Genomic DNA, 13,642 nt, shown 5'->3' with positions numbered 1-13,642 from the left:
TGGTTGTGGATCCTTTTGCAACAAAATTATTAGAACGTCTCAATTTAAGCCACCTGAATGTTTGCTTCATTACTATGGCAGAAAAGATGGCTGTCTTCTCTTCCTTGAGATGGTGGTCAAGACGAAGGATGATAATACATTGTGACATGCCGTTTTTAAGAAGAAAAATTAAGTGTTTTGTATCTTCAGTAGTTCAGTTGTCAGCATGCGACTCAGGGTGAAAGGGCACTTCCTACCTTTGTTCGAAGGACTACGTCTACTGACACTTTGTCACCTGAGTAGGCGACCTTCAAGTTGCCTTTCACCAAAACGAATATAGTGGGAGACAGATCAGACGTGCATCGCGCTATCGACCAGCTGTGAATCGATTGAGTCATGGGGTGGCGTTATGCCTTGAGCAGGTAGCATTTCCAAAAGATTGGTCGAATTCTGAGAAAATGCGTTGAGGTGTGTTTTTCGATCGCCACATAAGATTAGACCCCATTAGAGTGAGAATTTAAAAACTGAACTGACTAAGTTCAAGTTACATATAGCGGGAATTAGTTAAGTGCGAAGGCGGGAAGAGCGTGACTTCTGTTTAGGACAGTACAGAATTATCTACAAAATCAAATAGGGCAATGCAGGAGAAGGCCTATTAATGAATAAGAAAATAGGAATGTGTATAAGCTACTAATAACACCGTAGTGCACACATTATCGTAGCCAAGATAGAACCGAAGCCAACAACACCACAGTAGTACAAGTTTATACGCCAACTAGCTCCGCAGGTATTGAAGAAATAGAAAGACTTTATTATTAGACAAATAAGTTATTCATACGTTATTCAGACGAAATTTGTAATTGGTGACTGGAATTCGATACTAGGAAAAAGAAGATAAAGAAAAATAGTAGGAGAAACGTACTACGGGAAAGTACTGAAAGAGAAAGCCGCCTGATAGAATTCTGCTCAGTGCATAGTTTAACCATCATTAACATTTGGTTTAAGGATCATGAAAGGAGCTTGTATACATGGAAGAAAATGAGGCAAGCTGGAAGCTTTCAGACCTGATTACGTAACTTAAGGCAGAGATTTCGAGACCGCATTTTAAACTGTAAGAGTTTTTCACTGGTAGATATGCACTACGACCATAATTTATGGGTTATGAAATGCAGATTAGAACTGAAGAAGTTGCAAACGTGAGGAACTTAAGGAGGTGTAATCTGGATAGACTGAAGGATCGAGAGGTTGTTGAGAGTTTCAAAGCCAGCATTGGGCAACGATGGACTGAAGCAGAGGAATTGAATGCAACAGAAGACGAATGGGTAGCTCTGACAGGTGAAATACAGACAGCGCAGTGGATCACATAGGTAACAAGAGAAGGCCCAGTAGAAATCGTTGGATAGCAGAAAGACATTTATCTGAATTGACAAAAGGAGAATGAGGAGAAAGGAGCAAATGCAGTAAGTGAAAGACAGACATCTATAGAATAAGATTGACATGAAGTAGAAAACAGCTGAGAAGAAATATCTAGAAGACAAATACAAGGCATGTATAACTAGGAGAAAGATAGATACTGCCTACAGGAAAATTAAAGAGTCCATTGGAGAAAAGATAACCACTTGTATCAATATCAAGAGCTCAGATGGTAACCCTTTTCTAAGCAAAGAAGGGAGTGCAGAAAGGTGGAAGGAGTATAGAGAGGGTCTATACAAGGTCGATGTACTTGAAGACAATATAATGGAAACAGAACAGGACTTAGATGAACATGAAATGGGAGATATGATACTGCGTGAAGAATTTTACACGACACTGAAAGACTTAAGTCGAAAGAAGGCCCTGGGATTAGACAACACTCCATTAGAACTACTAATAGCCTTGGGAGACCCAGCCCAGACAAAACTCTACCATCTGGTGAGCAAGATGTATGAGACAGGTGAAATACCCTCAGACTTCAAGAAGAATATAATAATTCCAATCCCAAAGACAGCAGGTGTGACAGATGTGAAAATTACCGAACAATCAGTTTAATAAGTCACGGCTACAAAATACCAACACGGATTCTTTACAGACGAATGGAGAAACTGGTAGAAGCCGACCTCGGGGAGGATCAGTTTGTATTCCGTAGAAATCCGGGAACACGTGAGGCAATACTGACCCTAAGACTTATCTTAGAAGACAAATTAAGGAACGGCAAACCTACGTTTCAAACATTTTTAGACTTAGAGAAAGCTTTTGACAATGTTGGCTTTAATACTCTCTTTCAAGTTGTGAAGGTGGCAGGGGTAAAATACAGGGAGCGAAAGGATGTCTATAACATGTACAGAAACCAGATGGCCGTTTCAAGAGTCGAGGGGCATGAAAGGAAAGCAGTGGTTGGGAAGGGAGTGAGACAAGGTTGTAGCCTATCTCCGATGTTATTCAATCTGTATATTGAGCAAGCAGTAAAGGAAACAAAAGAAAAATTCGGAGTAGAAATTAAAATCCATGGAGAAGAAATAAAAAGTTTGAGGTTCGCCGATGATACTGTAATTCTGTCAGAGACAGCAAAGGACCTGGAAAAGCATTTGAACGGAATGGACAGTGTCTTGAAAGGAGGGTATAACATGAACATCAGCAAAAGAAAAACGAGGACAACGGAATGTAGTCGAATTAAATCGGGTGATGCTGAGGGATTTAAATTAGGAAATGAGACACTTAAAGTAGTAAACGAGTTTTGCTATTTAGGGAGTGAGACAGGGTTATAGCCTCTCCCCGATGTTATTCAATCTGTATATTGAGCAAGCAGTGAAGGAAACAAAAGAAAAATTCGGAGTAGGTATTAAAATCCATGGAGAAGAAATAAAAACTTTGAGGTTCGCCGATGACATTGTAATTCTGTCAGATACAGTAAAGGACTTGGCAGAGCAGTTGAACGGAATGGATAGTGTCTTGAAAGGAGGATATAAGATGAACATCAACAAAAGCAAAACGAGGATAATGGAATGTAGTCGAATTAAGTCGGTTGATGCTGAGGGTATTGGATTAAGAATTGAGACACTTAAAGCAGTAAAGGAGTTTTGCTATTTGGGGAGCAAAATAACTGATGATGGTCGAAGTAGAGAGGATATAAAATGTAGAGTGGCAATGGCAAGGAAAGCGTTTCTGAAGAAGAGAAATTTGTTAACATTAAGTATAGATTTAAGTGTCAGGTAGTCGTTTCTGATAGTATTTGTATGGAGTGTTTCCATGTATGGAAGTTAAACGAGAACGATAAATAGTTTAGATAAGAAAAGAATAGAAGCTTCTGAAATGTGGTGCTACAGAAGAATGCTGAAGATTAGATGGGTAGATCACGTAACTAATGAGGAGGTATTGAATAGAATTGGGGAGAAGAGAAATTTGTGCGCAACTTGACCAGAAGAAGGGATCGGATGGTAGAACATTTTCTGAGTCATCAAGGGATCACCAATTTAGTACTGGAGGGCAGCGTGGAGGGTAAAAATCGTAGAGGGAGACCAAGAGAGGAATACACTAAGCAGATTCAGAAGGATGTAGGTAGCATTAGGTACTGGGAGATGAAGAGACTTGCACAGGATAGAGTAGCATGGAAAGCCGCATCAAACCAGTCTCTGAACTGAAGATCACAACAACAACAGGCCTGAAATTGTGTACAGCTTGTTGTGAGTCACTAAGTGCTACTGGATGACTGTAGTCAGGTTATTTGCGCGTCATGAGTTACGCTTGTTTTTCACGTTTATTCCCACATCTTTGGTAGGTAGGTGGTTCTTAATTCCACAATGATTCTTTCCAGATAGTGAGTGGCATGTGTACCAAGTTCGGTTGAAATCTATCCAATGGTATATGAGGAGATGTGGAATAGACATAAGTCCACTGTTATAGTACGTGTGGATGCCGAGGCTATAGCTTAAATTCAGCCTGATCTCTTACTTTCTCTCTGGTGGTTCTTTCCCAACAATAAGTGTCATGTGTACCAAGTTAAGCTGAAATCGGTCTAGTGGTTTAGGAGGAGATGTGGGAAAGTCCTACACACATATCCTTTTATACACAAAGAAATTGGTAGAGGAATGAGAATTCAAATACAGAGAGATGTAAACAGGAAAAATACGGCGCAGCGGTCGGCAACGCCGATATAAGACAACAAGTGTCTAGCGCAGATGTTAGATCGGTTACTGCTACTACAGTGGTAGGTTAATAAGATTTAAGTGAGTTTGAACGTTGTGTTATAGTTGGCACATATGCGCTGGGACACAACATCTCCGAGGTAGCGATGAAGTGGGGATTTACCTATATGACCATTTCACGAGTGTACCGAGAATATGAGGCATCTGTAAAACATCAAATCTCCTACATCGCTATGGCTGTAAAAAGATCCTGCAAGAACGGGACCAACGACTACTGAAGACAATCGTTCAACCTGACGGAAGTGCAACCCTTCCTCAAATTGCTGCAGATTTCAGTGCTGGGCAATCAACAAGTATCAGCGTGCGAACCATTCACCGAAACATAATCGTTATTGGCTTTCGGAGCCAAGGCGCACTCCTGTACTCTTGATGTGCCTTTGCACGACACAAAGCTTTACGCCTCGTCTGGGCCCGTCAACACCTAAATTGGATTGTTGATGGCTGCAACCATATTGTCTCGTTGGACGTGTTTCGTTTCAAATTGTATCTAGCGGATGGACGTGTAGACCCTAAGGGTATGAAGACAACCCCATGAATCCATGAAACATGCATGTCAGCAGGGGATTGTTCAAGCTAGTGGAGGCTCTGTGGTAGTGTCGGCCGTGTGCAATTGGAATGATATGGGACTCCTGATACATCTACATACGATTGTAACAAGTGATGCGTACGTAAGCATCCTGTCTGATCACCTGCATCGTTTCATGTCCATTGCGCATTCCGACGGACTTGGGCAATTCCAGCAAGACAATGACACACACTACACATCCAGAATTGCTACACAGTTGCTCCAGGAAAACTCCTCTGAGTTTAAACACTTCCGCTGCCCACCACACTCCTAGACATGAATATTATTGAGTGTATGTGGGATGCCTTGCAACGTGCTGTTCAAAAGACATCTCCACCCCCTCGTACTCTTCCGGATTTATGGACAGCCCTGCAGGATTCATGGTGTCAATTCCCTCCAGCACTACTTCAGACATTAGTCGAGTCCATTCCACGTGGTTTTGCGACACTTCTGCATGCACGATATTAGGCAGGTGTACCAGTTTCTTTGTCTCTTCAGCGTAATACGTGTGGATAGAGAGGCTATTGCTCAAATTCTGCCTGAACTCACGCTTTTTCTCCGGTCAAACTTTCAGACGGAGCAGTTTGCGCTGCTTGATTAGCTGTCATTAATGGGTATCATTATCGATAAATCCATTTTTAATTGTGTACTGTGTGTGTTATTTTCCCGAAACCCACAAACATCGTCACTGGTCACTGGTTTCCCTTGTCTGACCATTACCATGTATAGCGGTCCCTCGCTTTTTTTTTTTTTAGTTTACAATGGAAGACATGTAGGAGGTAGATACTCATCTGCCGAAACACCGACGGTCGTCGAATATGTTAGCTGGTTATTTTCGCGCAAGTTATCTCAGCATTGAGTATGTTGTCTGCGTATGTGTTGCTATGCCTCCCGATACCGCCAAAGGACTGCAGCGTAAAAGTGGCAGAACCACACACACGCAGACACCATATCATCTACCTACGACAACTCCCATGGAAATACATAACTGGTATAAATTGACGTAGTGCGTTGGTGCTGTGATGTTGCTATTTAAAAGTGTGAGATACAAGACTATGAATCAGAGCGCAAGTGGCGGGAAGTGGTATTGAACTATGACAGTGCGAGTACAGTGACGTTACTCACCCTCCTGTACTTTGGGGCAGGCCATCTGTGTGCACGCCCAGACGCCGCCCTTCGCACAGATGCACGAGTTGCAGTCATCCTTCTTCGTGTCGCCGGGATTACACTCTGAAACATGAGAAAGTGTTGTTAGTATTTACAGTGGACACGGTAAAGTGTAATCCTTCAAGGCTGGGACATTTGCACTTATTAAAATTATTTATTTATGTACACGAATCGGCCAAGTAAGGACCGCGTTTCAAATTCCATTTCATGTTCACTTTTTTCTTTCTCTTCTCTCGGGCTGCTCTTCTGCCTGCTGCTATTTTTGCCAGACGTTCAGTTGTTAGTTTCCTATTGGTCTTCGGTTTTGGAGCCTCCCGAAAAACATCGAAATCAGTTACTGCCTTTCTGTACTTGTCCCTAGTCATTGCGTCCATTTCTGTAAGTCCAAGTTCACCGAGGTCTTTCTTTATTCCTTGCAACCAAGAGTTGGGTGTTTTCCTCTGTTGAAATATATTAAAGATTTTCTTCGTTAATCGCCATTATTTGTATATATAAATATTTGGTGTTAATTTTTTTAATCATCTGTCTTCTTACTGGTTTGATGCGGTCCGCCAAGCATTCCTTTCCTGTGGCAACCTCTTCATCTCAGAGTAGCACTTACTATTATTTGCTGGATGTACTCCAGTCTCCGAATTCCTCTACAATTTTTGACCTTCTCAGCACCCCTGGTACCATGGAATTTATTCCCTGACGTGATGTCCTATCGTCTTGTCCCTTCTCCTTGTCAGTGTTTTCTACTTATTCCTTTCCTCTCCGATTCTGCGCAGAACCTTCTCATTCTTTACCTTACCCATCCACCTAATTTTCCACATTCATCTGTACCAGCACATCTCAAATGCTTCGATTCTTTTCTGTACCCGTTTTCCCACAGTTCATGTTTCACTACCACACTATGCTGTGCTCCAAACTTACGTTCTCCGAAGTTTAATCCTCATTTTAAGGCCTATGTTTGATACTAGTAGATTTCTCTCGTCCATGAATGGCGTTCTTGCCAGTGCTAGTCTGCTTTTGATGTCCTCCTTGCTCCGTCCGTCACTGATTATTTTGCTGCCCAGGTATCAGAATTCTTTAACTTCGTCTACTTCCTGACCCTCAATCGTGATGTTAAATTTCTCGCTGTTCTAATTTTTGCCGCTTCTCATTACTTTCGTCTTTCTTCGATTTATTCTCAATCCATATTCGGTACTCATTAAATTGTACATTCCATTCAGCATATAATGTAATTCTTCTTCACTTTCACTGAGGATAGCAATGGCATCAGCGAATCGTATCATTGATATCCTTTGTCCTTGATTTTAATCCCACTCCTTAGCCCTTCTTTTATTTCCATCATGACTTCTTCGATGTACAGATTGAACAGTAGAAGCGAAAGACTGCATCCTTGTCTTGCACCCTTTTTTTATACATGCCTGCCTGCTGACCTACTCCTTACTGCTGTACTTATGGCTTTCGAGAACTTCAAGCGCATCTATTCATTCCTTAATATTTCCGTATCCCACTTCTTTGCGTATTGATTCTTCCTGACTAAGCTTTTAAACTTCAACCTACCGTTCATTACTACTGCGTTGTGTCTGAGCCCTTATCTGCTCCTGAGCACGCCTTACAATCCAGTATATAATTCCGGAATCTCTGTCGGACCATGATGTAATCTATCTGAAATATTTCTGTATCACCCGGCATTTTCCAGGTATTGTTCAATAGAGTATTCGCTATTACTAGCTGAAATTTATTACAACTCAATTAGCCTTTTCCCTCTTTAATTCCTTGTCCCGAGCCCCTATTCCCCTGTAACCGTTTCTTCTACTTCATCCCGTATAACTAAATTCCAGTTCCCCATGACTATTAGATTTTTCATCTCCTTTTACGTACTGTACTACCCGTTTAGTATCCTCATATGCTTTCTCTGTCTCTTCATCTTCAGCTTGCGACGTCGGCATGTATACCTGAACAATAGTTATCGCTGTTGATCTGCTGTCGAATCTGATAAGGTCAACCCTGTTACTGAAGAGTTCACAGTAACACACTTTCTGCCCTACATTGCTATTCATAACGAATACCACTCCCGTTATATAATTTTCGGCTGCTGTTGGTATTACCTATACTCATCTGAGCAGAAATGCTTATCTTCTTTCAATTTCATTTCACTGACCCCTTCCCTACTACGTTCAAGCTTCTGACATTCTACGCATCGACTCGTAGAAGATTATCTTTTCGTTTGTTATTCAGTCTTTTTCTCATTGTCACTTCCTGACAGTCGCCTTTCGGAAATCCCCATGGGGGTCTATTCTGGAATCTCATCTTGTGTTCATGGTAAATGATAACAGCCAAACAGTTGCAGGATATAGATTTATTAAAATTCGTGACCACGGTTTCGGTATATCTAAATATACCTTCATCAGAAGTCCCCTAGAACTTTTTTTCTTTTTTTTTTTTTTTTTTGTCATCAGTCTACTGACTGGTTTGATGCGGCCCGCCACGAATTCCCTTCCTGTGCTAACCTCTTCATCTCAGAGTAGCACTTGCAACCTACGTCCTCAATTATTTGCTTGACGTATTCCAATCTCTGTCTTCCTCTACAGTTTTTGCCCTCTACAGCTCCCTCTAGTACCATGGAAGTCATTCCCTCATGTCTTAACAGATGTCCTATAATCCTGTCCCTTCTCCTTATCAGTGTTTTCCACATATTCCTTTATCTCCGATTCTGCGTAGAACCTCCTCATTCCTTACCTTATCAGTCCACCTGATTTTCAACATTCGTCTATAGCACCACATCTCAAATGCTTCGATTCTCTTCTGTTCCGGTTTTCCCACAGTCCATGTTTCACTACCATACAATGCTGTACTCCAGAAGTACATCCTTAGAAATTTCTTCCTCAAATTAAGGCCGGTATTTGATATTAGTAGACTTATCTTGGCCAGAAATGCCTTTTTTGCCATAGCGACTCTGCTTTTGATGTCCTCCTTGCTCCGTCCGTCATTGGTTATTTTATTGCCTAGGTAGCAGAATTCCTTAACTTCATTGACTTCGTGACCATCAAACCTGATATTAAGTTTCTCGCTGTTCTCATTTCTACTACTTCTCATTACCTTCGTCTTTCTCCGATTTACTCTCAAACCATACTGTGTACTCATTAGACTGTTCATTCCGTTCAGCAGATCATTTAATTCTTCTTCACTTTCACACAGGATAGCAATGTCATCAGCGAATCGTATCATTGATATCCTTTCACCTTGTATTTTAATTCCACTCCTGAACCCTTCTTTAATTTCCATCATTGCTTCCTCGATGTACAGATTGAAGAGTAGGGGCGAAAGGCTACGGCCTTGTCTTACACCCTTCTTAATACGAGCACTCCGTTCTTGATCGTCCACTCTTATTATTCCCTCTTGGTTGTTGTACATATTGTATATGACCCGTCTCTCCCTATAGCTTACCCCTACTTTTTTCAGAATCTCGAACAGCTTGCACCATTTTATATTGTCGAACGCTTTTTCCAGGTCGACAAATCCTATGAAAGTGTCTTGATTTTCCTTTAGCCTTGCTTCCATTATTAGCCGTAACGTCAAAATTGCCTCTCTCGTCCCTTTACTTTTCCTAAAGCCAAACTGATCGTCACATAGCGCATTCTCAATTTTCATTTCCATTCTTCTGTATATTATTCTTGTAAGCAGCTTCGATGCATGAGCTGTTAAGCTGATTGTGCGATAATTCTCGCACTTGTCAGCTCTTGCCGTCTTCGGAATTGTGTGGATGATGCTTTTCCGAAAGTCAGATGGTATATGGCCAGACTCATATATTCTACACACCAACGTGAATAGTCGTTTTGTTGCCACTTCCCCCAATGATTTTAGAAATTCTGATGGAATGTTATCTATCCCTTCTGCCTTATTTGACCGATTCTAATACTGGATCCCCTATCTCTTCTAAATCGACTCTTGTTTCTTCTTCTATCACATCAGACAAATCTTCACCCTCATAGAGGCTTTCAATGTATTCTTTCCACCTATCTGCTCTCTCCTCTGCATTTAACAGTGAAATTCCCGTTGCACTCTTAATGTTACCACCGTTGCTTTTAATGTCACCAAAGGTTGTTTTGACTTTCCTGTATGCTGAGTCTGTCCTTCCGACAATCATATCATTTTCGATGTCTTCACATTTTTTCTGCAGCCATTTCGTCTTAGCTTCCCTGCACTTTCTATTTATTTCATTCCTCAGCGACTTGTATTTCTGTATTCCTGATTTTCCCGGAACATGTTTGTACTTCCTCCTTTCATCAATCAACTGAAGTATTTCTTCTGTTACCCATGGTTTCTTCGCAGCTACCTTCTTTGTACCTACGTTTTCCTTCCCAACTTCTGTGAGGGCCCTTTTTAGAGATGTCCATTCCTCTTCAACTGTACTGCCTGCTGCGCTATTCCTTATTGCTGTATCTATAGCGTTAGAGAACTTCAAACGTATCTCGTCATTCCTTTGTACTTCCGTATCCCACCTCTTTGCGTATTGATTCTTCCTGACTAATGTCTTGAACTTAAGCCTACTCTTCATCACTACTATATTGTGATCTGAGTCTATATCTGCTACTGGGTACACCTTACAATCCAGTATCTGATTTCGGAATCTCTGTCTGACCATGATGTAATCTAATTGGATTCTTCCCGTATCTCCCGGCCTTTTCCAAGTATACCTCCTCCTCTTGTGATTCTTGAACAGGGTATTCGCTATTACTAGCTGAAACTTGTTACAGAACTCAATTAGTCTCTCTCCTCTTTCATTCCTGGTCCCAAGCCCATATTCTCCTGTAACCTTTTCTTCTACTCCTTCCCCTACAACTGCATTCCAGTCGCCCATGATTATTAGATTTTCGTCCCCCTTTACATACTGCATTACCCTTTCAATATCCTCATGCACTTTCTCTATCTGTTCATCTTCAGCTTGCGACGTCGGCATGTATACCTGAACTATCGTTGTCGGTGTTGGTCTGCTGTCGATTCTGATTAGAACAACCCGGTCACTGAACTGTTCACAGTAACACACCCTCTGCCCTACCTTCCTATTCATAACGAATCCTACACCTGTTATACCATTTTCTGCTGCTGTTGATATTACCTGATACTCATGTGACCAGAACTCCTTGTCTTCCTTCCACTTCACTTCACTGACCCCTATTTTATCTAGATTGAGCCTTTGCATTTCCGTTTTCAGATTTTCTAGTTTCCCTACCACGTTCAAGCTTCTGACATTCCACACCCGGACTCGTAGAACGTTATCCTTTCGTTGATTATTCAATCTTTTTCTCATGGTAACGTCCCCCTTGGCAGTCCCCTCCTGGAGGTCCTAATGGGGGACTATTCCGGAATCTTTTGCCAATGGAGAGATCATCATGACACTTCTTCAATTACAGGCCACATGTCCTGTGGATACACGTTACGTGTCTTTAATGCAGTGGTTTCCATTGCCTTCTGCATCCTTATGTCGTTGATCATTGCTGATTCTTCCGCCTTTAGGGATCGAACCCGGGACCGAAGACGTTTTGATTATGAATCAAAGACGCTACCCCCAGACCACGGACTACCCCTAAAACTACTTAAACCTAACTAACCTAAGGACATCACACACATCCATGCCCAAGGCAGGATTCAACCCTGCGACCGTAGCAGTCCCGCGGTTCCGGACTGCAGCGCCTAGAACCGCACGGCCTTCATCAGAAGTAAAATACACTAAATCACATCCTGCAGTGGAGATACATAAAACAATTGTGCCAAAGGCGTCGTCATCTCCATTTATACAACGTAATTATGGGCAGAGGGTTGATGCGAACACAGCACAATTGTTTTATGTATCTCCACTGCAGGACGTGATTTTAGTGTATTTTACTTCTGATGAAGGTATATTTAGAAATACCGAAACCGTGGTCAAGAATTTTAATCCTGCAACTGTTTGACTGTTATCATTTACCGTGAAGAATTTCAACAGTTGCTGTTTCAGCGATGTTTAAAATCTCATCTTGTGTCTTGTGACCATCGAGGGGATTTCCAGGAACACTTCACAGACTCGAGTCCTTTCTCAGCTTGTTGCGACACACATCCATCGATAGCCAGAGGGTGGCAGCACAAGTTAAGGAGGAACATTGTCAACTACCGAGTGTCCATCAAATAGTGGAAATAGAGAGAAGGTCTTCAAATTTACGTATCGGAAATGAGTATTAGCTTGATGCGGGCTAGAGCACACTTTCAAGCAGCCACCCTAAGACACACCTCACTTGCTGAAAACGGTTGCAAAGTGCTGGGATTCAGACCGATGACCTGTGAAACAACATATTGAATTCTTGATCGTGGAAGGAAGAATATCATGCTTTACTACCCGCTTCCAGCACTCAATGTGAGATCCAACACTCGTGAGTGTCTAGGTAAAGTATCGTGAACGATTTTGGCACCATGTTCGGTAAAATGTGGTAGACAGTACATAGTGAAACGAACTGTGTGTACACTGACATAGGTACAGAACTCTATTTATCCACTGTAATTGCCGCTGGAGCAGCTTGGTAAATGGCCTGTACATTTCTCATTTTAATAAGGAAAAATCTCTGTCGTTAGAATTCAGAAAAACAGAAGATGATATTTTATAAAAAACATATCTTGTGATTTAAGTTATCAGCATGAATGATTTTCTCCTGATTTCAGTTACTTTAAAAAGGAAAAATCTTTGTCGTTAGAATTCAGAAAAACAGAAGATGATATTTTATAAAAAACAGACCTTGTGATTTAAGTTATCAGCATGAATGATTTTCTCCTGATTTCAGTTACTTTAAAACATTAGAAGTAGTCACTGGATATAACAGCTAACTACAGCCTATTCAAATATTTCCCCCACAGGCAAAAAAAGGGAACGTCAAGAGCACATATGAAGCCCACCTTCTATGGTTGTGGGGCGAACATCCTCATTAATCCTCACTGGATGTGAACCAGCTATAAACTTTGACAAATGGTTTTGTTTGGTAATAGAGCTTTTAGTGGACAAAAACCACAAAGTCTGTCGGAATTTATAGCGTTACTTGTGTTGCGAGGGGGAAAAAGCGTCTAGTGAAGATTCCCCACGTCAATAGCGACAGTATCGTTTTGAAGAAGGGCGTAGCATGTGACAGATAGTGGCAGTACCCATTGTAGGAAGCTTACTCACAACCACTTGTCATGAAATCTCAAAATTACTTTGCTATTCAACAATAAACTAATATGTGTCCCCTCCCCCCCCCCCCCCCAAGATACGTAGGGAGCAATCGAAATAGCGTATGGAAGAACAGCTACTAGGCAGAAAACTGGAAAATCAAGTGATTGCGAGTTTCTTAGAGAAGGAAAACTACTAGACTGACCTCCATCCGCTAGCGCCCTCGTTGCTATGGAGACGAGCAGGAGAGTGGTAGCTAGTGCTGCTGCGATCTTCATGTCTGGTGTTAAGGGTGGTCCCGAACAGTGTCTGCCTAGCAACTGCCCGCCATTCCTTTTATGCTCTTCTTGTCCCCACCACTGATATTTTGGTTTCTACCGTTACGGGAAGAGGGGAACCACTTACACAGTAAACTAACGACGTGGCTCCCTATCGGACCACCTGTCGAGATAACGCACATATTTGAAAAGAAGCGTGTTGCTCTAGGACGGTCGAGTGGCGTATAATGTTTCCTCAGCGACAAATGACTAGTACCGGGAGACTGGATGATTAATAAAATGTGAGAAACGGAATGACGTTTCTGGAAAC

The 13,642-nt window shown here is 41.7% G+C and overlaps 1 protein-coding gene across 1 annotated transcript in view; it reads right to left on the bottom strand.

Moving 5' to 3' along the window:
* The window catches only part of LOC124712083 (serine protease inhibitor I/II-like), a 114,925-nt gene extending 101,593 nt beyond the window's left edge, over positions 1 to 13,332 (bottom strand). The window contains exons 1-2 of the mRNA XM_047242379.1: positions 13,260 to 13,332; positions 5,851 to 5,955 (exon numbers count right to left, since the gene is read on the bottom strand). Coding sequence (XP_047098335.1) covers positions 5,851 to 5,955; positions 13,260 to 13,332 — 178 coding nt within the window. The remainder of the gene's footprint in view (positions 1 to 5,850; positions 5,956 to 13,259) is intronic.
* Positions 13,333 to 13,642: the final 310 nt, after the last annotated feature.

Source organism: Schistocerca piceifrons, chromosome 8, assembly GCF_021461385.2.
Source record: "Schistocerca piceifrons isolate TAMUIC-IGC-003096 chromosome 8, iqSchPice1.1, whole genome shotgun sequence".
Classification (NCBI taxonomy): domain Eukaryota; kingdom Metazoa; phylum Arthropoda; class Insecta; order Orthoptera; family Acrididae; genus Schistocerca; species Schistocerca piceifrons.
Note: the sequence above shows the minus strand (reverse complement) of the source record. Positions and strands in the feature narration are given on the sequence as shown.